This window comes from Vigna angularis, chromosome 2 (assembly GCF_016808095.1).
Source record: "Vigna angularis cultivar LongXiaoDou No.4 chromosome 2, ASM1680809v1, whole genome shotgun sequence".
Taxonomy (NCBI): domain Eukaryota; kingdom Viridiplantae; phylum Streptophyta; class Magnoliopsida; order Fabales; family Fabaceae; genus Vigna; species Vigna angularis.
Window position 1 is genome coordinate 25026117 of NC_068971.1, and position 24202 is coordinate 25050318.

Genomic DNA, 24202 nt, shown 5'->3' on the forward strand with positions numbered 1-24202 from the left:
ATAAAATTATAAAATTATAAAATTATAAAATTATAAAATTATAAAATTATAAAATTATAAAATTATAAAATTATAAAATTATAAAATTATAAAATTATAAAATTATAAAATTATAAAATTATAAAATTATAAAATTATAAAATTATAAAATTATAAAATTATAAAATTATAAAATTATAAAATTATAAAATTATAAAATTATAAAATTATAAAATTATAAAATTATAAAATTATAAAATTATAAAATTATAAAATTATAAAATTATAAAATTATAAAATTATAAAATTATAAAATTATAAAATTATAAAATTATAAAATTATAAAATTATAAAATTATAAAATTATAAAATTATAAAATTATAAAATTATAAAATTATAAAATTATAAAATTATAAAATTATAAAATTATAAAATTATAAAATTATAAAATTATAAAATTATAAAATTATAAAATTATAAAATTATAAAATTATAAAATTATAAAATTATAAAATTATAAAATTATAAAATTATAAAATTATAAAATTATAAAATTATAAAATTATAAAATTATAAAATTATAAAATTATAAAATTATAAAATTATAAAATTATAAAATTATAAAATTATAAAATTATAAAATTATAAAATTATAAAATTATAAAATTATAAAATTATAAAATTATAAAATTATAAAATTATAAAATTATAAAATTATAAAATTATAAAATTATAAAATTATAAAATTATAAAATTATAAAATTATAAAATTATAAAATTATAAAATTATAAAATTATAAAATTATAAAATTATAAAATTATAAAATTATAAAATTATAAAATTATAAAATTATAAAATTATAAAATTATAAAATTATAAAATTATAAAATTATAAAATTATAAAATTATAAAATTATAAAATTATAAAATTATAAAATTATAAAATTATAAAATTATAAAATTATAAAATTATAAAATTATAAAATTATAAAATTATAAAATTATAAAATTATAAAATTATAAAATTATAAAATTATAAAATTATAAAATTATAAAATTATAAAATTATAAAATTATAAAATTATAAAATTATAAAATTATAAAATTATAAAATTATAAAATTATAAAATTATAAAATTATAAAATTATAAAATTATAAAATTATAAAATTATAAAATTATAAAATTATAAAATTATAAAATTATAAAATTATAAAATTATAAAATTATAAAATTATAAAATTATAAAATTATAAAATTATAAAATTATAAAATTATAAAATTATAAAATTATAAAATTATAAAATTATAAAATTATAAAATTATAAAATTATAAAATTATAAAATTATAAAATTATAAAATTATAAAATTATAAAATTATAAAATTATAAAATTATAAAATTATAAAATTATAAAATTATAAAATTATAAAATTATAAAATTATAAAATTATAAAATTATAAAATTATAAAATTATAAAATTATAAAATTATAAAATTATAAAATTATAAAATTATAAAATTATAAAATTATAAAATTATAAAATTATAAAATTATAAAATTATAAAATTATAAAATTATAAAATTATAAAATTATAAAATTATAAAATTATAAAATTATAAAATTATAAAATTATAAAATTATAAAATTATAAAATTATAAAATTATAAAATTATAAAATTATAAAATTATAAAATTATAAAATTATAAAATTATAAAATTATAAAATTATAAAATTATAAAATTATAAAATTATAAAATTATAAAATTATAAAATTGTAAAATTATAAAATTGTAAAATTATAAAATTCTAAAATTCTAAAATTCTAAAATTCTAAATTTCTAAAATTCTAAAATTCTAAAATTGTAAAATTGTAAAATTCTACAATTCTAAAATTCTCAAATATAAAATTATAAAATTATGAAATTATGAAATTATTTTATGAAATTATGAAATTATGAAATTATGAAATTATAAAATTATAAAATTTAAAAAATTATAAAATTGTAAAATGTTAAGATAAGATCGTCTAGATAGTAGACCATCTAAGCAACTCAGGTTTTAAAATTTAACAAAGGACATTAAACTAAATATTGTTGTGTATGTAAAACTTTTTAAAGCAATGATGTTTTAAAAAAAAGACTAATAACGTCTGAAGTTAAGTTTATGAATAACATTTTCTTGACCAAGGTGTCTAAATGAATTAGAAAATCATAAATAGTGTCTGAAAGAAAGTATTTGTCTTTAAAATCATCTAATAGACTAGATTTGCAAAAGAAGCTAGCGTATGATACAAACAAAAGTCTATCTCCTGTATAACACTAAGGCTAAAAGAAGTTTGTATTCAATACAGTGTGATGGGTGTCGCACCCCATACAAATTTGATATGCAATTAAGTATGCAGTATAGAGTAGGAAGTGACTCCTAGGTCGTCTCTCAAGGACCAAATATTGTTTGAGACTTAGGTTAAACACGTAGTGGGGGTTTGAAAGTGTTTTTGCAATGAAAATTAAACTAAATTAAAACTGGAAATTGAAGACAACCAAATATAATTAAAAATCATGAAAGAGATGTGAAAAACATGCAGACCGAACGGTCCTACATGACCGAACGGTTCTAAAGTGGAGACCGAATGGTCTCTAAAGAAAGGAAATGGAAATGCATGAAGGAAAAGCTGGAAACCGAACGGTAAAAGCAAACTGAACAATACAAACAAGGCCGAACGGTTCTACAGTAATCGAATGGTTCTACAAGTAGTAAAGACGAAGGCTATTAAAACAGTAAAATGAAAACTAAAGCTGAACAACACAAGAACAAGCTGAACAGTATTAAAGCAAGACTGAATGGAACTGAGATGAAAACTAAACAAATGCACAAGACAAATCCGAACGGTCTCTAACGATGAAGCATGTTAGAGACTGAACGATATTAATTTAAAAACGAATGGTCTATAAAAGTTGTAGAAACAGTAAATGTGCATAATCAAAAAGCAGTAGAAACGAAGTTGCAGAAACAAAACGCTGGAACAGTAAACGCTCAGGCAGAAACGAAATTGTAGTGAATTAAAATGCACCAAATGAACTCAAACATAAAACTCAAATCTAGAATTGCAAATGATAATGAAACAACACATTAAAACGAATGAACAGTAAAACGTAGAACAGTAAAAAAGCAGCACAACAATTGAAAACCAGATGAACATTAAATGCAGAAAATGTAAACGAAGAAGAAACTTGACTGCAGCAACAAATTTGAACTTTGAAATTGTAAAGAGAATGAGTTCAATACATGAAGAGTAAAAGCAAAACCTAAAACCTCCCCAAGGGGAGGAAGAAGAAGAAGCACCCAACCCTAAAAGAAGAAACGTGCAAGTGGTGGCTGGAAGGAAAGAAAGCTCCCCAAAGACAGATAATGTAAGTGGCGACTGGGAGAATTAGGTAAAGTGAAAGTGATTTTAAGGTATATATACCCCAAATTACAAAAATGCCCTTCTAATGGGCTTCTACCAAAGATGGCTAAAAAAATGATCCCAAAGCTACACTAAAAAATGAGATTGAAATACAATGTTGTTGTGGAAAAAGGAAAATGACGTGGCCACACTCTAAAAGTACAGAATATGCTTTTAACATTGTTGTTGTTCCTGTAGTTACTACATCTGACCGTTCGGTCCTTATGGGCTCAGACCGATCGGTTAAGCACTGTTCTGCAGGTTCACGAACTGGTGTGCGGTCATTACAAGACCGTTCGGTCATGCGTTCTCAGACAATAGCACTCTATTGTTCGGTGCAGGCTCTCTTTGACCATTCGGTAGATATCCACAAACCGTTCGGTCAAGTCTTCAACAAACCGTTCGGTCAAGTATTAAACAAATCGTTCGGTGTAGCAATGCAGACTGGTTTAGGGAAACTCATGCACTAAGGCTATGCCATACGGTTCAACAGTTGAGCTCGAGTTCCACAGACTGTTCGGTCATACATTCTCGCACTCGTTTCGTAGTGACATGGGCAGACCGTTCGGTTCTGTAGTGCTCAGCCATTTAGTGCAGGTTCTCAGCAGCTGTTCGGTTAGGCCTTTGACAGACCGTTCGGTCAACAGCAATATGTTCAAACCTTTTGTCAACCTTTCAAACAGTGATTGTCCTGCAAATAGTAATTGAAATAATTAAGCCCAAATAATTCAAATTAATGAAAATAAGAATTACTCTTGAAATTAAGCCCAAATAGTAAAAATGAGACAATAATGGAGAATTAAGCACAATTCACTAATACAATTGAGTGTGAAAAGCTAAGCTAAGCTACGAAAAAGACCTCCTCATAATTTACGGGCTCCTCAACAACATCACTAAAGATTGGCCTGTTTTGATCATCAATACGATGATGAAGGCCAAAAGATACCTGGTCTACATTTTACCATATGACATCCTTGTCTCAAAAATTAGTGAGTTTAAAGGCGTAGATGTTACTAGCGAAAAAGTCTCCCATGTCTTGCCTGCACACGAGATTGGGGAAGACACCTTGAAGTAAATGGGTTTTGTTCCGCGGGACAACATCTTCGTTCACAAAGAAGATGCCAATAATGATGAAGATGATAAAGATACTGAGATGGTTGAACCTGTTAATGTAGCTGGTTCATCTCATGATGGTCCTTCCCATGCTCCTCTAATTTCTTCTTTCTCAGTGGAAGAACATCTTGCAAACATCACATGCTAAAAGGTGGAAATGTGTAATCTTCAGCAAATAAGACATCAAGAGTTGCTTGATCTTCAAGTAACTCAACATAATCATCTTTGTGTCCTTATTTCTAATTTATATTATAGACTTACAAACATTGAAAGTCTCTTAGATGATGAGTTTGATGATTCCCCTAGTGTAGAATTTTAGTTCTTGTAATGTTGTTTTCAATGTCAACAAAACTATGCTTATTGATTAAATTGAGGAGGAGATCCTTATTAGGGGAGTCTCTACAACCTTTTTGCTTATGATAAAAAATAAAGAGAAACAAACTTCAACACATGTTTTTTATGATCTGATTTAAACTAATGATATTGGTTATGTCTAAGTAAAAATCATGCAGGTATCAACAAAAAGCCCATAACAAAGAATGTTTTGATCATCATAAAAAAAGGAGGAGATTGTTACCATTTAGAAGGATTGAAGCCTTGAGAGATTTTGATGATGATTGTTAACTCATTGACAAGCGTACCAAATCGTTCAAGTAATATAAAATTGTAAGACTAGGTATCGTTTCCCAAGAGATTCGTCTAACACTAGTTAATTGCACGATTAGCAGCTCATTTAGACTCAAGAAACACATCAATTGACAAACAAGTGCAAAGAAGATAAATTTTCACAAATAATTACAAGGTTGGACTTTGATGTTTGAAGACACTTGAATATGGAATAGACTAGAAATGGTATGAAATGTCATTGTTAAGGTTAGTTTTCACCAATTCACTCTTATGTATACCCAATTTAATCTCATCTCCATCAATTTACTAAAGTCAATCAAATAAATTACTCTAACTGTAATCCCTTAGGTGAAAGAGCCTATATTTTCTTATTAAACTCTAATCCCATGGAAAATCTAATAAGCAAAATTCGCATTAATGAGATAGGATCTTAAAACAACATGTGAATCATCTTTCATTCGTAGAATCAATGAACCACAAGGACTCTTATTTCAGTTCTAGGTTTTATCTTATGTCCCCATAACCCATGAAACCCTAGAATCAAGTCATGAACATTCCTATTACATGCAAGCTTTAAGAATGGAAACACGAATACTAGCAATTGATAGAAAAGGCAAATATATATTCAAGTCATTCAACAAATACACAAGAATTTAAAGATTACATCTATCCCCAACAAGATGGGTTTGGCTCTCCATTTCCATGGAGAGCCTTTAAGCTTACAAAATGGTCTTAAAAGAAGAACAAGAACCCAAAAAGGAAGAAGGGAGTGTTCCCATAAACCGTAGCAGCCCTTCAAGCTCTCATTTGAGTGAAATCGCGCCTCCAAACCACCAAAGACCCAAACCTCTTCGCATTTTAGGGTTAAATAAGCTCAATCTGCCAGTGAAAGTGGCGCTCAGCGCCCCTACAAGGGAGCCCAGGCGCGAGATTTCTAAAGCTAATGGTGCTCAACGCCCCTAAAGGGGCGCCCAAGCGCCCCTTGAGGGGTGCCTAGGCGCCAGATACTAGCAGCATTGCATCTTTCTCCTATTTTTTTTTTTGCAGATTTGCTTGATCTTATGGTTGGTTAAGCTCTATACATTGGTGGAGGTTCTTCCAAGCACAATATTAGCTATAAAATAAGAGGATTAGTGATGAATTTATACTAGTGTAGCTCAGAATATAAATAAACACTAAAAAATAAGATAAAAAAGAGGATTTAAGCAAGTAATAAGCTAAAAGGGAGCTGATTTTGTCTCTAAAATGAACCTTAGATAATGGTAAGAATTAACATTATCAAACTGCCCCAAACTTACAACCTTGCTTGTCCTCAAGCAAAAATACTTCATCTAGCAAACAATTTAATTACAATGGTCTAGCAACTCAAACACAGTTTTAAATTAAATAAACAAAATCAATCATGCTTGCTCAACTTGGAAATTACATTCAAGAGATGATACGGTTTTAGCAAGCTAAACTTCAACCATGGTGCTCACTTCAAAAAGCATAAGATAGATGCAAATGATAGATCAACAAACATGACAAAATGTTTTCATTGAATGCATGGAACCAATCCTCACCAAGGAAAGTGTTTCACTTAAGCACAATGGTGTATAAGGATGAGTGTCTTACTGTCAACTATCACAATGTTACACAAATCAACTTTGTCTTTCGTTTCAATAATATCAAACACATTCACAAGCAAGTTAACATCACAAGGACTTTTTAGGGCTTGTATTGTGGCTGGGCTAAGAAGAAAATTGGTTTTTCTAGATAACAAGGCACCTTGAGCTAAGAGAGCAAACAATTTACTTCATGATATAGCATTAGTCTCTCTTTTTGCTTCACAATTGGATAGACCACTTCTCAACTTATATCCCAACTTTTATTCATTGAACTCATGTTTATTTCTCCTTTTCTTTTTTCTTCTTTTTCATTCTTTTTTAACTCAACTTGTTATTTTCTCAATGCTTCTTTATGTCATAACTTCTGCAAACTTAAACCATTCTCCTCATCCTAACAAATATGTTCATCTTAACTCAAGGAAAGGAGGTTAATGGTTTTTCAATAGGATTAAGGTTCTAGGAATGAGAAAGTTTTATTTTTAAGGTTCAAAGGTTATGCATTGGCTTTTAGGCTAGAAAATGTAGAAGAGGTTGAAGAACAAGATCACCTTGATCATTTGTAACAAGCAAGCAACTAGTTCAAATAAAGAAACTCAGACAAAATCAACTATGATTCCAATGTAATAACATTCAACAATAAACTTTGAGGCACAACATCTCACTGGTTTACTCAAGGTTCCAATTTTGATAAAGATCATGCTATGAGTAATGATCAACTTTAAAACCAAGCATCTATCTAAACAGATGAAAGCAACCACAATCTCTGTTCAACAAGCTCAACCACAAGAGATTTACATTCAATTTAAGCACAACATATGATTCACTTAAATCATCAAACCAATTGCACAAGAACTGTCCACTAGGCAAGTCAAAAAGAAATCCAATTACTAAAAGCTAAAATCAAATCAAACTTGAAATTAAAACTAAAAAACTGATCAAAATGGACTCTTTGCAGCTTCAGTGGTGTAGGACACTAGCTTCACTTTTCATCTGAAACATCTTCCTCCTCTAGTAGCTTATACTCCGTAACTACTCCACCTCCTCCATCAGTAGGGGCCTGGCCCCCAAGCCATGCTACACGAGCAACAAAATCTTCAAATCACAGGTTGCTCAGCTTACACATCCCTCAAAGGTTGACCAATCGTGGTTTTGAACTTGTTAAGTCCTCATAATATCTTATACTGTAACAAGAAAGCTCAAAGTAAAATTAGTATCTCATAGTCAACAATTGAAGAGAAAATTTCAAAAACACACTAAAAGAAATGTGCAAAAGAAAGCAAAGAAACAAAACACTCAAAACAAAAAGCAAAAGAAAATGGTCCTTAAACTATGCTTGGGCGCCCTTATGGTATGGGTGCTTAAGCGCTACTCAGCCAAAAGTGGGAAAATGTTGGCCTGATCCACGGGTGCTTGGGCGTCATTCTGCAGCACAAAATTTTGCCTCTCACGTTCGGATTTTTGGTATATGACCCTTATTCACACTCAAATCAATCCAAAATATCATGTTTGCATTAAAGAAACATGTTAAAACCATAATAAATGAAATTGAATGCATGAATGGTAAGTTGAATGCACATTTCCAAAGCTTTTTATTCTAAAACTCAAAACTACGCTTATGCATTCAAATCATATTTAAGCATTTCAGATCACACCAAAACATCCTAAAGCATACCATAACATGTCAAAACAGATTTAAGCACTTGAAAACACACTAAAGTATACCAACTCACACCAAAGCACACTAAGACAATCAAAAACACAAAATACACCAATCACTCTAACAAACAAATAAACACAACAAAACAAATACAAAACAAACTTAAACACTCTAAGATAATCAAATTGAAACACACATGACAAAAACACCTTCAATTACTCAACATTCAATAACAAAACTAACAAAAAAATAAAATGAAGGTTTATAATTATGCCTCCCAAAGGCACAACAACACAAAAAGGTTTAAAAACACATGAAAAGGAGAGTGTGAAAGAGTGCAAAGCAAGGGAAAGCTTAGAATAAAAAAAAATGTGCAGAACCAGTTTTGGGGCGCATAGGCATCCTGGTGCAAGGGCAATTGAGCGTCATTCAGCCAATTGGGTGCAGGACGACTACTGGTTAGTTCATGCCTAGGCGCCACTTAGCATGGGGCGCTTGGGCGCCATATCAGTTTTCTGCATAATGGAGATTTCTACGAAATTGGCCACTCACTATGTGACTTTTGGTATGCACTCACACACAAACCAAACTACAACTAACATAATACACTTATACAAACCACAAACACAACATTATAACTCAAAAATCACAAAAAATGCAACAAGGCACACATGCAAAACATAAGTTACTGATGCACATGACACAAAAACTACACAAACACAAGTAAAAAGGGTAAGAAAAGTGGGTTGCCTCCCAAAAGCGCTTGTTTAACGTCATTAGTTTGACGGATGAAACCATGAAGTGCGGATGTTGTTGTTGGTGTACTCCTCTCACCAACCTTTCTTGAACCTCTTTCTAGCCACCAACTCAATCCTCAAAGTATAAGGATCTTCATTTTAGCCCTTCCACTACTTTGACATCTTTAAACACCCAACCTTTTGATCAACTTTGGCTTGCAAGGCTTGAGTTCTTTGTCTTCAATCAAAGAGTGGTGGTGACTAGATTTTCTCATTTGGTTCTCCCTTTCTTTTACTTCCCTCTGATAACACTTGGAGCATATTCAAAGAAGGGATAATTTTGGGAAAATTGTGGTGCTCAAGCTTGTTGTCTCATTATGACACCATTATTCCTTCAATCTCAGGGTTTACAAGATGCCTTGGAGGTTGTAGTCCTCCTTGTATGAACATCCCCCTGCATACACTTAAACACAACCAGGCTAAAGCCACAAATTAGCTCAAGACAAAGAATACCTATTTACAAGAATAGAGTAGAGAATATACAAAAGAATAAAGCCTTAGAAATTGCACAATAGTCTAGTATAGATCACGAGTCCCTAACAACGGCGCCAAAAACTTGTTAACTCATTGTTAAGTATACCAAATCGTTCAAGTAATATAAAATGGTAAGATTAAGTATCGTTTCCCAAGAGACTCGTGTAATACTAGTTAATTTCCCTATTAATAATTCATTTAGACTCAAGAACAACACATCACAAGTGCAAAGAAGATAAAATTTCAACTCTACAAGGTTCGACTTTGGTGTTTTGAAGACACTTAAATATGGAATACACTAGAAATGATATGAAATGACATTGCTAAAGTTAGGTTTCACCAATTCACTCTTGTGCATACACAACTTCATCTCCTCTCCATTAAATTACTAAAGTCAATCCACAAAATTACTCTAGACCTAATCCCTTAGGTGAAAGAGCCTATCTTTTTCCTACTAACTATCAATCCCTTGATCAATTAACAAGCAAAACCCGCATTAAGAACTAAGATCTAAGACAACAAGTGAATCATCTTCCATCCCTAGAATCAATGAACCACTAGGACTTTTGTTTCAGTTCTAGATTACACAAGATACATTCCTATACCCATGAATCAAATATCAAGCCATGAACATCCTTAGTACATGCAAGGTTTAAGAATGGAAACAAGAATACTAGCAATTGGTAGAAAATGCATATATATATATATATATATATATATATATATATATATATATATATATATATATATTCAAATCATTCAACAAATATACATCTATCCCCCAACAAGATGGGTTTGGCTTTCCATTTCCATGGAGAGCCTTTAAGCTTACAAAATGGTCATGGAAGAAGAAGAAGAACCCAAAAAGGAAGAATGGAGTGTTCCCACAAACCCTAGCAGCCCTCCAATCTCTCTTCTAAGTGAAATTGTGCCTCCAAACCACCAAAGACTCAAACCTCTTTGCATTTTACGGTTAAATAAGCTCAATCTACCACATCAGCGAAAGTGAGGCTCAACGGCCTGGATGGGCGCCCAGGCGCCAATTTTGCGAACTGGATGGCGCTCAGAGCCCTTACAAGGGCGCCCGGGTGTGAAGTTTCTGAAGCAAATAGCGCTCAATGCCCCTAGAGGGGCGCCCAGACATGAGATTAGGGAGCCTAAGCGCCAAATTCTGACAAAATTGCTTCTTTCTCCCATTTTTTTGTAGATTTGCTTGATTTTGTGGCTCGTTAAGCTCTATACATTGGTGGAGGTTCTTCCAAGCACAATATTAGCTACAAAATAAGAGGATTAGTGATTAATTTATACCAATGTAGCCCAAAATATAAATAAACACTAAAACAAGATAAAAGAGAGGATTTAAGCAAGTAATAAGCTAAAGAGGAGCTGATTTTGTTCTAAAGTGAACCTTAGATAATGGTAAGAATTAGCATTGTCAAAGGCATGGCGTGGAATTGAGCATCACAAAGTTAGAGAGCTACTGGACTCTAGGGCGCTGAGCGACTAGTTTGAACGTTAAGCATTGTGAAGACAGTGAGCTCTCTGTGTTTTAAGCATTGAGGGAACACTTTGGGCCACTGAGGTTGTGTTATTTGTTTGACGGGCGTTGCGCGATAAGAAGTTGCATTGAGAGCCCTTCTCTAATGCAAGTGTGGACCTTTGTTTCTCTTAATTTGTTAGGCGATTGACTTACTCGTTGGGCACTAATAAAGTATTATGCAACTGTTTTGGGTTTTCCTTTTAAGTTTTATGTACTTTCAAAAAGTTGATTTGTTTAGGATGCTTTATACAAATTAATTATATTGGTGGGTATTGTATATGCTTATGGTTGATGAATATGGTGGTGCGCATGATGTTATTTCAAGTATAATATGAGAGTGATAATGATTTTTGGTTATTGATATGGTATCTATGTTTGGCGTAATTCCATGGACCTCGTGGTCAGACTCCATGGTGGCGTTCACTAGTGTTATGTATTGATGTAGGGACTTACTCTTGGAAGTTATCTTGACACTTCAATGATCATTCCATCTGAAGTAGAGAAAGAGGATTATATGGTGAGGAGTAGGAGAAGGTCCAGGTCTATGATTTTATTCTTTGGCCATAGGTGGTCGACGAACTAACCTCGAGTGGTAGCTTGGGTGGGCAAGTTTTTTCACCACTACAAGTGCAAAACTTGCCATAGTATGAATCATTACACGTATTAGGATGATCAAGTCTAAGTGTTATAAATCTGTTTATATTTTGGTTTGAATTGAGAATGCAATTCTTATGTATGGTTGAACATTTGAACTAAACTCTAATTGTTTATTTGTAAAAGTTAACTTACCCTTCTGATTTGTTTGTATCTTTGTTTGTGTTTCTCTTTTGTCATGATTATTTGATTGGTGTAAATAGATGACGATGTATAAATAGTAGGATTTGTTATTATGTATATTTGGAGTTCCGAAAAACTATTTTATAATAGTTAGTCTATGTACAGGAACTCTTGGTTTTAGAGACTCATTATATATAAAATTTGGTGTTATTTAAAATTTGATGTTATTATTAGGTTTGAATGACTATAATGATACTTTATATGTTTTCTTTTAGTTAACTGTTTTTGTTTATTAAATATGTGATATTTTCGTAGCAGCATTAAAACTATTAAAATGAGATGTTATATTATATAATACAAAATTCTAAAATTCTAAAATTAATAAATTATAAAGTTATACAATTATGAAATTATAAATTTGTAAAATTAGAAAATTATAAAACTATAAAATTATAAAATCATATTATTATAAAATTATAAAATTATAAAATTATAAAATTATAAAATTATAAAATTAGAAAAGAGTAAATTTATAAAACTACATTAGACAAAAACTAAACATGAAGTCAAAGACATCAACCAAATTACCTATGAATAGTCACATCATTACTTCTTAGACAAACATCTAACATGCATATACTTAATTGAAAAAAAGTTTTTGAATTTGTGAAAAATCAATAAGCCAATTTTTTTAATAAGGATATATTTAAAAAGAATTAAATTTATAAGAGACTTAAAATTTAATTAAACTTAACTAAAATAATAGAATTAAAAATTAAAAAAAAATAACCGAAAGTCATACTCTCTTTATACACCTTGAAAAAAATTAAATTGTTAAATATTATTTAAATATTTAACTAAGATTAATATTTTTTATAAATTTTAACTTTAAAATACATATTTTTGAAATAAATTTTATCTTTAAAGAAAAGTTTAATTACTTTGTCCAAATTAAAATGTAAGATATTTTAATTATTTTATTAAAAAACATTTAAAAAATTAGAAATAATTTAAATATGATGTATTTTAATTTCTTAAAATTACTGAAATACGTCTCCAAATACAAAATTAATTTCTAGACTTTTATGTTTTTATCCTTTATTATTCTGTATGGGACTAAGTTAACTATTCAACGTAATTAAGAAAATTGATAAATTTAGTTGATCAAGTATTCTTAACTTTAGTCTCGTCAAGATGGGTTGAAACTCGTGAGTCAACCCGTTTCACCACGAATTTGAGCCGGGTTGGGTTGGAAAAAAATATAAAATTTTTTATGTGAGTCAATTTTGACTCGGCTCACTAAGAACCCGGCTCACACGGGTTGAACCCGTGGTGGGTTACCTATATTTTTTAGCAATAAAGTTTTTCGCGTCGTTGTCTTTCCAATAGTTTCCATCTGTAAAATAAAACCCTAAGATTATAGATTGAATAATATTATAGATGGAGATAAAGAAGAAGATGGTTCAAGACTCCAATTTAATAGAGGGATAATATTATAGATTGGATAATTCAGGAATATATAATTTATTTTTATCTTGTTTTTAGACCTATCTACAAGCATGACACTTATCTTGTGCTAATTTTATGTTTGATAGCTTAGAATATATATATATATATAACAATATATTTCTTTTGTTTCATTTTCTTTTCTATCAATTAATCCAATTATTACTGTTTCAATTTGATCGATCAAAGTAACATATTATAAGAATCTAAGAAGAAGAGGGTGAAAAAAAGTTAACTAAGTGAGCCAACCCATTTAACCCACCAACCCATGGTAGCTCGGGTCGGATTCGAATTTTTTTGGCTCGCTAATAAATGAGCCGAGTTGAGTTGGCTCACTAAGTAACCAACCCGTGGTGGATCTGGTCGGGTCAGATTACCCGTTTTGACAACTGTACTTAACTTGCATATCTCTTCTAAAACTATTGTTTAGAAAAAAATCCACTTACGTTTTACTTAAATTTTATTAAATAACACTTTCAAACTCTAATTTTAAAATATATTTTTTATATTTTAATAAAAAAGATACTCACATCCCTTATTTTTGTTTTATTGGCTATAAATTAAGTAAATAAAAATTTGAAAATTAAAATAAAAAATTTTAAAATATGAAAATAGAAGTATTTATTCTTGTATGTAACAATGCAGAAAAATATTGTAAACCAAATATAATTTTTCTTTTAAAATATAAAAATTTATAGCTTTATAAAGACATTGTTATAAGATAAAATAAATAAATATAAAATATGTGATTAATTAACGTATCATTGTACAGATATTTGATACCAGTCCAAATTTAAATAAAATAAAGAGAATAAGTATTAGTTTATTTTTACTGAAAATAATTACTGTAGTTTTAAATTTTAAAAATGAGTTTAAATGTAATTAATATTAATATGAACTTGAAAGGAAAATGGTGCTTTTCATATAAGTTACGAAGTTAAACTATAAACGAAAGGCGATGTTGTTCCCTCAAATGGAGAGTGAAGATGACCCAAAACCCAGAAGTGTGAATACTGAACAAACAGCATAGTATTTGGCGCAGCAATTTTCTTTCAGAAACCTTTTATTTGAGCTAATCCTTTTTATCAAAAAATTTCACCCCTTCAAAATTTGTCTTAAAGGGGCTTTTTCTCTTTCTCTGGCACAGCTTTCAGTCGTGGCAGGTCTCGGCGTGCTCCTCGGCATCACTCGCTTCTCTCTGCAAATGTACACATACTGGTTTGGTACCCTTTTGGTATGCCTTGTTGGAGCTTGATTTGCTTCTTCTTTGTTCCCATTGTTATGACCCGTTTATCACTCCCATCTATATTTTGCAGCAACTCTTTTGTGGATTTTAAATTTGTTGTAGAGGGAAAATGGGTACTCCAGTGAATTATAAAAGTTGTATTTTTTTTTTAGTTATTTTGGAGAATGCATGATGATACAGTCTTTAATGGAGAGTGTAAACCATTTGTTAGGTTAATTGATTTGGGAGATGGGGAATGTGGTAACTTAAATATGCAGTGAGAACTGATCATATTTATGTGCTGGTTCTTGTTCTTTTTATGAACTATTGTTATTCTGTGGGAGTGACATCAATTTATGAACTGGTTAACATGATTTGAGAGGAAGAGTTAAACATGCTTATCAATGACACGACGAGATGCTATAAAGGTTGTAGTTGAAAAATACTTGAGAACTAAAATAAAACTTGTGTTTAGATGGCATGGATGATACATCGGTTCTGCATAAGGTTATTATATTTTCTTTACTTTATGTATATGTTTCTATTTTATGCACTGTTGTGATTAGCCAAGTAATGGACCAAGTCCAAGACTTACAGACTGGTGATTGAGAAGTTTCTGCTGATTATGGTGATGTACAAAGCTATTTGTTCATGTGCGCTTTTCATGGTTTCCAATTCTTTAATCAGCTGATTTAACATCCACATGTAACCCAACCCACTTAGACTCTACGGCTTTTCTCTCCTATACGATTTTCTCCTTTAACACTTATTAGTTTTTAGTTGTGGTTCACATCATAAAGTATTTTTAACATTGTGTTTGCAATTGCAGTCACTTCCGCTGCAATAGCAAGGATTGCAAATCATACTTCCTATTGTCACTGTGACTTAGTTAGGAACGCATTACAATTTCCATAGAAGGTTTGCCATTGAATGGAATAGTTTGATCCTGACTATAAATTGACACTTTTGGGATTGTGCTGATTTTAATGCCTATTTGTTAGCAGGTAACGCAGAAATTTTTTTCACCTTTGGAATATACATATTTGTAACTTTGTCAAGATAAAAGGCACCCTATTGTGCTTTTTATGTGATACTTGGATGCATAACTGTCTTTGTAGTATTCCATGCTTTGGTAATGCAATTTCATATTCGTGAGAAAGATGTCTACATCAATTATACAATTTATATAACTTCTTCAGTGTTGTTATTCAGGAAACTTTAGGGTGAGAATTCATCTGGAGCATGCTGAGTCATAGTTGTTGCACATGGCAATGATATACGCTTTTTAACATCTTGAATTATTGTTGCTCTTGTGGTCCTGTTATTATTGAAGATAGAGGAGGAAATGGGAAAATTAGCTCTTGCAGCAATAATGAGCTTATGTGTTATTCCTGCCTCCATAATGGTTAATCGCATAGTTCCTGAGCCATATATGGTAAGAAAAAGTTTATTAAACTGGAGAGCAGACAGTTGTTGATACTTAGATTGATACTGAAGAAATTTACCTTCATTCAATATGATTGAGATCCATGATTTGCAGGATGAGATATTTCATATACCACAGGCAGAGCAGTACTGCAAGGGAAATTTTGGAAGTTGGGACCCTATGATTACCACTCCTCCTGGCCTGTATGTTCTCTATTATCTTTGGTATCTTTGCCTCTGGCCCCATCTTCAGGAAAAAATTGATCCCAGTAGCTTATACCAACTACTTATATGTTATGCCAAGGGAAGTTATTTCAGCTTGAAAAGTACAATTGGTTGAAGCACTTTGCCTGATAGGCTTAGGCTCAGCTCTCACCGCTAACAATCTCCTTTAGCTTATCCTTGTTGAAGCATGTGGCATGCCTTCTCCTTCAAATGGGGCAGCCTTGCCTCTACCAAACTTTTATTAACAAAAATAAATAAAATTATTTATATGGAATGGAATTGTGTAGAAAAAGCATATTGTAGGATGAATAACAGAAAGCATGAAATCATTCATAAATGATTAACTAGGTACCAATACGTGGGGTATGCGAAACTTTCAGTGTAATATTTATGTTGGACAATTTTATTCTTGCAATGCATCTAATGTATTTGGTGTGCATTTTAAACAGAAGCAGTTATATGAATATGTAATCAAAATGGAAATTTTCCAGACAATGTGAGACGTTTTTATTATTCTCCAAGCCTAGCTATAAATATTTTGGTCTGCTTCTGTGCTTTAGTTGGAGTGGTAGGCAGTGACAATTGACAATAATATAGAGAAAGGTTGTTCTTGGTATTGTTCTTAATGATTATGATTAAGCACGGTTGAAGCATCATCCAAGTATTCAAGTGAATAAAAGGGCCAAATATAGCAATTTATAACAGGTTGCTTGCATTGCTTAATCTAATTGTAGTATGATTATCAAATGAGAATCATACTCATGGAAGCTAACTTAAAGCTACGCAATAGTTTTTCTGTTAATTGAATGGGTGAAACCAAATGATTTAAGTATTGAACCTCGGCCACTTTGAATAATTAAAAACTTTGTGTATACTATACTCTTTCTCACTATCTATCTGGTACAAACAGAAGATAATGTTTGAAGTGTCTTTCAAATCTCTAGATTGAGCAAACATAAACAGTTCTGCATAGATATATTATTGAAAGTATAATGCAGTGTCAAATGTCAAGTTTGATCTTTGCAATTGAAAAACTTTTGCAGGTACTGTCTTTCACTTGCACATGTTGCTTCTTTGTTTCCAGCCTTGTACTCTGTACAAGCTATTTCCTCATTTTCTGACATGTGCTCTGTGGCAATCCTTCGATCAGTTAATGGTGTCTTAGCAATTGTCTGCAGTGTAATTTTATACGACATAATTATTCATTTGAAGCCAACACTTACCAAGAGGAAGGCGATGCTTCAAGCAGTGGTCCTATCCTTGTACCCCCTTCACTGGTTTTTCACTTTTCTCTATTACACAGATGTTGCTGCTGTTACGACAGTGCTGGCTATGTATCTAGCAAGTTTGAAGAAAAATTACTGGTTTAGTGCATTGGTAAGGCATATTTTGATTTTAATGTTGTAACCACATTTAAGTTGATATAATTTTTTGTTTGTGTTTATATTATTTTTATATAAGTTCCTTTATTTTATTAACTTGTGTCTCATCTAAAACAGTTGAACGTATGTGTACATATTACAGATACAGATGCCTATTTTCTGTTGCTATTGAACATATTTACTGGAAAGACTCGATTTGTTTCTCATTTTGATCCTGTGTACTTTTAACTAGGAATATACGCATACACCACGCATACGTGCATATATATATGTATACTTATTGCAGGACTAAGTTCAATATTACTTTATCATTTCTTCATTGTGGTCTTATTTCAGAAAATAAAAGCAATATTATAAAGTTAATTCATATCACTATTTTTGTATCTATTCCTGATTCAAATGGATCTTTGTTATCCCATATCTCTTGTATATTTTTGTTTACTTTGATTTAAAAAGTAGTATCAATTTTTTAGTTTGATATAAAAAACCAGAAGATCTCTAAATTGTTTTGGTTTTCTACTTGTAGTTTTCTATTTTTTATGTTCTTCCTTACACTGCCCCAACTCTTCCCTCACTCCTATTCGCTAAAAGTTAGTTTTTGAAAATTGTTTTATAAACTAAAAAAAAATCAAACACATTCTTCGTCTCTTGGTTTTCAATTTTGGCTGTACGACACAACTTTTAATGAATAGGTCTACGGATAATTCCTATATATAAATACTTTTAGCAGCATACCTGGATTATATTTGTCATTCTATTTTGTAGAGTGCTGGTAATTCGTTCGAGTTTATTGATACAGATTGGAGCATTGGCAGTTTTTATTCGACAAACAAATATTATATGGGTGTTTCTTGTTGCATGCACTGGGATCATAAATATTTCTGTGACTCATGGAAAGCAAAATACAAAATCTATCAAGTCAGATGTGTCTGCCAAGCATGGTTTAGAATATGCCACTGGTACTAATACAGAGGGTTTCAATCTGAGAAAGCGAAAAGTTGTTAAATCTGGGAATACTATTGAACACTCATCATCACGTGATTCTTCTCCTTCCTCTTACTCAGGTTTGCTTTCACATGTTTAAGAAAACCATGAGTTCTATTTTGAGCCTAAGAAAATAAAATAACTAAATAACTGTAGATAGAATAAAGTTAATCCCATCCTCTGACTACCTTTTTTGCAGTATATAGGATTGGTTTTTATTGATATTATTTTGCAGGTTTTGCTGATGAATTATGGGCTATCCTTTTAACATTATGGTACCTGAAATGGGAGATTCTAATTTCATTTTGCCCATTTCTCATGGTGGTGGTGGCCTTTATTTTATTTGTCTATTGGAATGGAAGTATTGTTCTGGGTAACATTCATTTTCTTGTTTTCCCTGGTGATGATCTTTTTGGGTCCCTTAGGGGCCCCAAAAACCCTCTTTCTCACACATATCCTATACTGACACTGCAGGTGCAAAAGAAGCACACGCAGTTACCCCACATTTTTCTCAGATGCTTTATTTTAGTTTGGTTTCTGTACTGGCTCAGGCTCCTATGCATATCACTATCACCCAGGCTGTGGACTTGTTTCGTATGTTTCGGAAGAGTAGGGCCCTTCTATTCTTTCAGATGTTCCTGGCCCTTGTAGTTGGCATGCTCTCAGTACACTTTTTCAGGTTATGTCAGACTCAGATGACTTAGTAAACTATCAAGCAGAATCTGTTTTTTTGATTGTCAACACAATTAAATGCATGTTTTGGTGGTGGTGAATTTATAGACTGCCGTTGCAGTTTTTCTTCAATACTGTAAAATTTTAAGTTCTCTTTCCAACTTCTTTTTACTTATAGAGAATGCTAATTAGATAGAAATGGAAAGTTTTATAGGAAATTGTTGCATTTATTATTACCAATGCACCCCACCATGATTTGTACTGAAAACCTTCTGTTCATTAATTCCTTATCCAGTCCTTAATGTGCTCATTCTCAGGACCCTTTGTTTGTTGTCTCTTACTAAAGTTTGTCCAGCAGTTGTATGTGATAATTTTTCCACTTGGGTTGCATGAATGTCAACATTTTATCATCAAGCCCAACTCATTCTAAATCTCTACTACAAGAATTTAACTCATCTTTTACCATGACCCTATTTAGGTAAATTTTTCAATAAACACTTACCGAAAAAGAAATAAGTCAAAATGATTTAAGCTTCTCTCATTGCTAAAATTAGCGTGAAATAGTCAAAATTAGTTTTTAGAGTAGTGTAATGAAAAAACTCTTATATATATTATGTACAAATTAATTTTAACTTACCATAAAAGTTTAATTTATTTTCTTTTATGAGGGGTCATTAGAAATTTATCCAAACAAAACCTTTATCTAAACTCTACTGCATTTTGTATGATATGTGTAATTTCAACTTTTTGGCTCACTTGTGTCTCAACTTTGCAGTGTAGCTCATCCATACCTTCTTGCTGATAATCGGCATTACCCTTTTTATCTTTGGAGGAAAGTTATAATGGCTCACTGGTCAATTAAATACTTTCTGGTCCCAGTTTATATATGTTCATGGTTTTCCATCATCCACATGTTGGGTTAGTGTACACAGACATACTATGAAATCTTGTTTTATTGAACTGCTTGTAGGATTATAACTACTATCCTTTATCAAACAGGAAAAACTAGAAGTAAAATATGGGTTTTGGCATACTTCTTGGCCACTGCAGCTGTTCTTGTACCAGCTCCACTGATAGAGTTCAGATACTACACCATACCATTCTATTTCCTGGTGCTTCACTGTGACAATAGTGATGATCAAAGTTGGATTCTCACAGGCATACTGTATATTGGGGTCGATATCTTTACAATGGCCATGTTTCTGTTTCGGCCTTTCCATTGGGCCCATGAGCCTGGAATTCAAAGGTTTATATGGTGATTCAATTCATTGAAAAAAATATTTGTAACAGCAAAACCAACTTTTTTGGGAGGCTTTTACCACCAGTTTTACAAGAGTGGAATTTTAAATCTCCTTAGTTATCTTTTTGAGGGATTTAAATCTCCTTAGTTGATATGATAATCCTTTTAACTACTTGAAGAAAAATTATTTTTTCTTGTTGAATTTTCTGATTATGAGGGTTCCTTTCATTATTTTTTGTGTAATTTAAATAGGTGAATTTGAAACTGTTATAAATGATTAATTTGGTCCTGGAATGTTCAAGACACTGTTAATTTAGTTATTGAAAGAAATGAAAAAATTGATTCCGAACATGTGTTAAAAATTGCAAATTAACTCCTGAACGTCATAGTTTAATAACAGTGACTTCTGATTTAGTATCAAATTGATCTCTAATATTACATTTTAGTAACCAAGTGGTTTCAAGAAACGCAACATCAGAACAGAGTTCTGGGGATTTTTATTCATTTAAGAACTAAATTAAATTTTTTTTAGGTTGAAGTTCATGGTGTCTTACATATTGAGTGATCAGATTAATCATCTACCCTTTATGGTTGATTGTATGCTCAGAAGTATGGATACCCTTAGAGATATGTTGTATACATACTCGATACAAACCTATTCCTTGTATGATTTTGTTAATCATATTATGAACCTAAAGTACATATTGACTTCATAATTAATCTTTGTCGGAATCTGATTCATCAACATTAATGAAGTCTATTATTTCATCCACTTTTTATTCATAAGGTTTTTGAATCTGACATCTTATTCATAAGGTTTGAATCCCATATCTCTTGATCTTATTTGAGAAATAGAGCAGTTGTTAGTTGTCCCTAAAAATAGCAACGGACATGTGTAGGTTTAATTATCCCATTTTTGAAATAAATTTTTTTCCCATATTTAATGAATATAAATATATTTTTTCCCATATTTAATGAATATAAATATTTTTTTTCCATATAGCAAGTAACATGTGTAGGTTGACACTATGGACCAAGCCAACTTGATACGAACTTCGATTCGGGTTGACTCGAATTGACTTTCGGTCTGGGTAGACTTTGCTCACCTTTAGGCTTTATTCACTTGAATAGATTTGGGGGAGAGTGATTGAATGGATTTAAAGGTAAATATTTTTTGTTTATTTGAGTGGATTTGGAGGTAGGTGAAAGTAAATTTGGAAGTAAAGTTTGTGAAAATTAGTGTAAGATTAGATTGATGTGACAGATTAAAAAAATTTATTTCCAAATCTACTCACCCTTACCTCCAAATCCACTCAAATAAACAACAAAAAATTTACCTTTAAATTCTCTCAAATCCATTCACTCTCCCCAAATCCATTCAGGTGAACAAAATGTTAGTTTGACTCGACTTGATTCGACCTTCGATCCGAGCAAATTCAATTGAACGTTCAACTAGGCCGATTTAACACAACATTCTGGTTGGACCGACTAAGCTTGACCTTCGCCCTAGATCAACCTTAAACTCAGGCAACTCGTCTTGGCATTTGACTAGAGTTGACTTGTCTCGACCTTTGACCCTAATTAGCCTATCCGGACCTATGTTGACCCGTCTCAACCTTTGGCTCAGGTTAACTAGTCTTGATCTTTGGCTTAGGCTAAATTATTTCTACCCTCGATTCGAGCAGGCCTATATCGAACTTCGACCAGTGATGGCCCTTATCAACCATCAGCTCGGGCTATAATATGTATACCTTCAGTCTCAATTGACCCGTGTCGACTTTCTACCAAGTAAGATTGGGCCAGCTCGTGCCGCCTTTCAACTTGGGTCAACTTGTCTTAACTTTCGGCTTGAGTCTACCCATGTCAACCTTTTGCCTTGGTTAGCTCATCTGAATCTTCAGCTTGGGCCGACTTGTCTAGGCATTTGTCATAGGTGGGTCGTCTCGACCTTTGCCCCGAGTTGACTTGTATGAACCTTTGGCCCGAGTTGACCGGTATGGACCTTTGGCCCATTTGAACCTTTAACCATGGTTGACCCATCTCAACATTCAGCCTGGTCCAATCTATCTTGACCTTATAACCAGACTGGTCTGTCTCGACCTTCGACATAGGTCAATCCTCTCGACCTTTGCATTGAGTCAATCTAGCTCGACTTTTGGCCCGAGTCGATCTATCTAAAACTTTTTCCATGGTCGACCTGTCTCAACCATTAGCCTAGGCCAACCAATCTCAAAATACAACCATGGTCGGCTTATCTCACCTAATTGTTATGGTCCGCCTATCTTGTCATTTACTCCTTGCCTTGTCCACCCTATCCTAACCTTCTACCCCAACCCGTGTCGGCCATTTGCCTAGGTCAGACTATCTTAACCTTCGGCCTAAGTCAACATATGTCATCCATTGGCCTGTATCAACCTTCGGCCTAGGCTGACCCTTATTAACCTTCAGTTTGGAGTGACTTGTATTGACCTTCGACCCGAACCAACCCATGTATGCCCTCAACCCAAGCTAGCTCGTGTTAGGGCTTAGGTTAACTGAGGCAAGCTTGTTGATAAAGTTCACTTTTATGTTTTATCTGTGTTACGTTTTATGAATAAATCAACTCCTTTATAACTTTTATCTTCTTTAATTCTCAAGTTTATCTTGTGTTGGTGTTTTCTTATGTTTTAGTTATTTTTAGCTTATTTTACATGTAGTTTTCTTTTGATTGTATGAAATAAGTGAATAGGAAGCAATTCTGATGCAGGAAAACAAACTCGAACTCAAGAAATCAAGATTGAACAACAAAAAATGAATTAAGAGGAAAAATACCCATGAAAGGTGCCACAAGAATCGCACCTTGCACTCTAAAGTCAAAGAAAAGAACTCAGTTGAAGATCGTCTCTTATTGGAAGACACAAAAGCTTGTTAGGCGTGAAGCCACTAGAAGAAAAAGCGTTGAGCGATGGTTTAATGTCATCGGGCGATGGCTACCAACATCGAGTGGTGGTCATGGTCCAAGCACTTTCAAAAAGAAGATATAGTCACCTATACAAGGCAAAGTAAAACTCTTTCTCATAGGCCATCATGGAGGTTGAAAAGTAGTGTAGGTTTATTTAGGCCATGTATTTCGGCCAAGTAGTGTAGGTTTTGTTTAAGACTTGTATTAAGGCCTAATTACTGTAGGGTTTCCTTAGTTGGATATCCAATCTATGTGGAAAGTATGTGTCATGTATCATGTTTCTATTAGAGAAAATTTTGATTTAGAAGTGGCCACATGATATTCTAGGAATGGAAAAGATTTCTAAAAGTTAATGGCCACATACCCTTCCCTCATTGGAGAGGATTTGTAGACATTTGTCCACTCCTTAGAGGACCTCATTTTTAGCCAATGTTAGCTTGGATGGGAAGACATGCAAAGTTTTAGTTTTTGTAGGGTTTTTAGGAGACACCCTTAGCTTATAGATAGATGTGTGTCCTCCTTTGTATTCATCTTTGATGTTGAGTAATGTTATGCTTCCCATTTTTTGCTATACTACTC

The 24202-nt window shown here is 31.6% G+C and overlaps 1 protein-coding gene across 7 annotated transcripts; it reads left to right on the forward strand.

The window, feature by feature from the left end:
* The first annotated feature begins 14467 nt into the window (after positions 1-14467).
* On the forward strand, positions 14468-20971 carry LOC108329529 (dol-P-Glc:Glc(2)Man(9)GlcNAc(2)-PP-Dol alpha-1,2-glucosyltransferase). Of its 7 annotated transcripts, XM_017563777.2 has the most exons (11): positions 14468-14763; positions 15584-15672; positions 15759-15886; positions 15967-16189; positions 16295-16383; positions 17448-17781; positions 18586-18850; positions 19006-19143; positions 19245-19449; positions 20218-20360; positions 20442-20971. In XM_017563777.2, exons 4-11 carry the CDS (start codon positions 16100-16102, stop codon positions 20699-20701), a joined length of 1524 nt encoding a protein of 507 aa, XP_017419266.1. In that variant the 5' UTR covers positions 14468-14763; positions 15584-15672; positions 15759-15886; positions 15967-16099; the 3' UTR covers positions 20702-20971. The 7 variants fall into 7 exon arrangements, with proteins under 7 accessions (XP_017419266.1, XP_017419263.1, XP_017419268.1 ...); XM_017563774.2 differs by lacking the exon at positions 15759-15886 and having other exon boundaries at positions 15584-15758; XM_017563779.2 differs by lacking the exon at positions 15759-15886.
* Positions 20972-24202: the final 3231 nt, after the last annotated feature.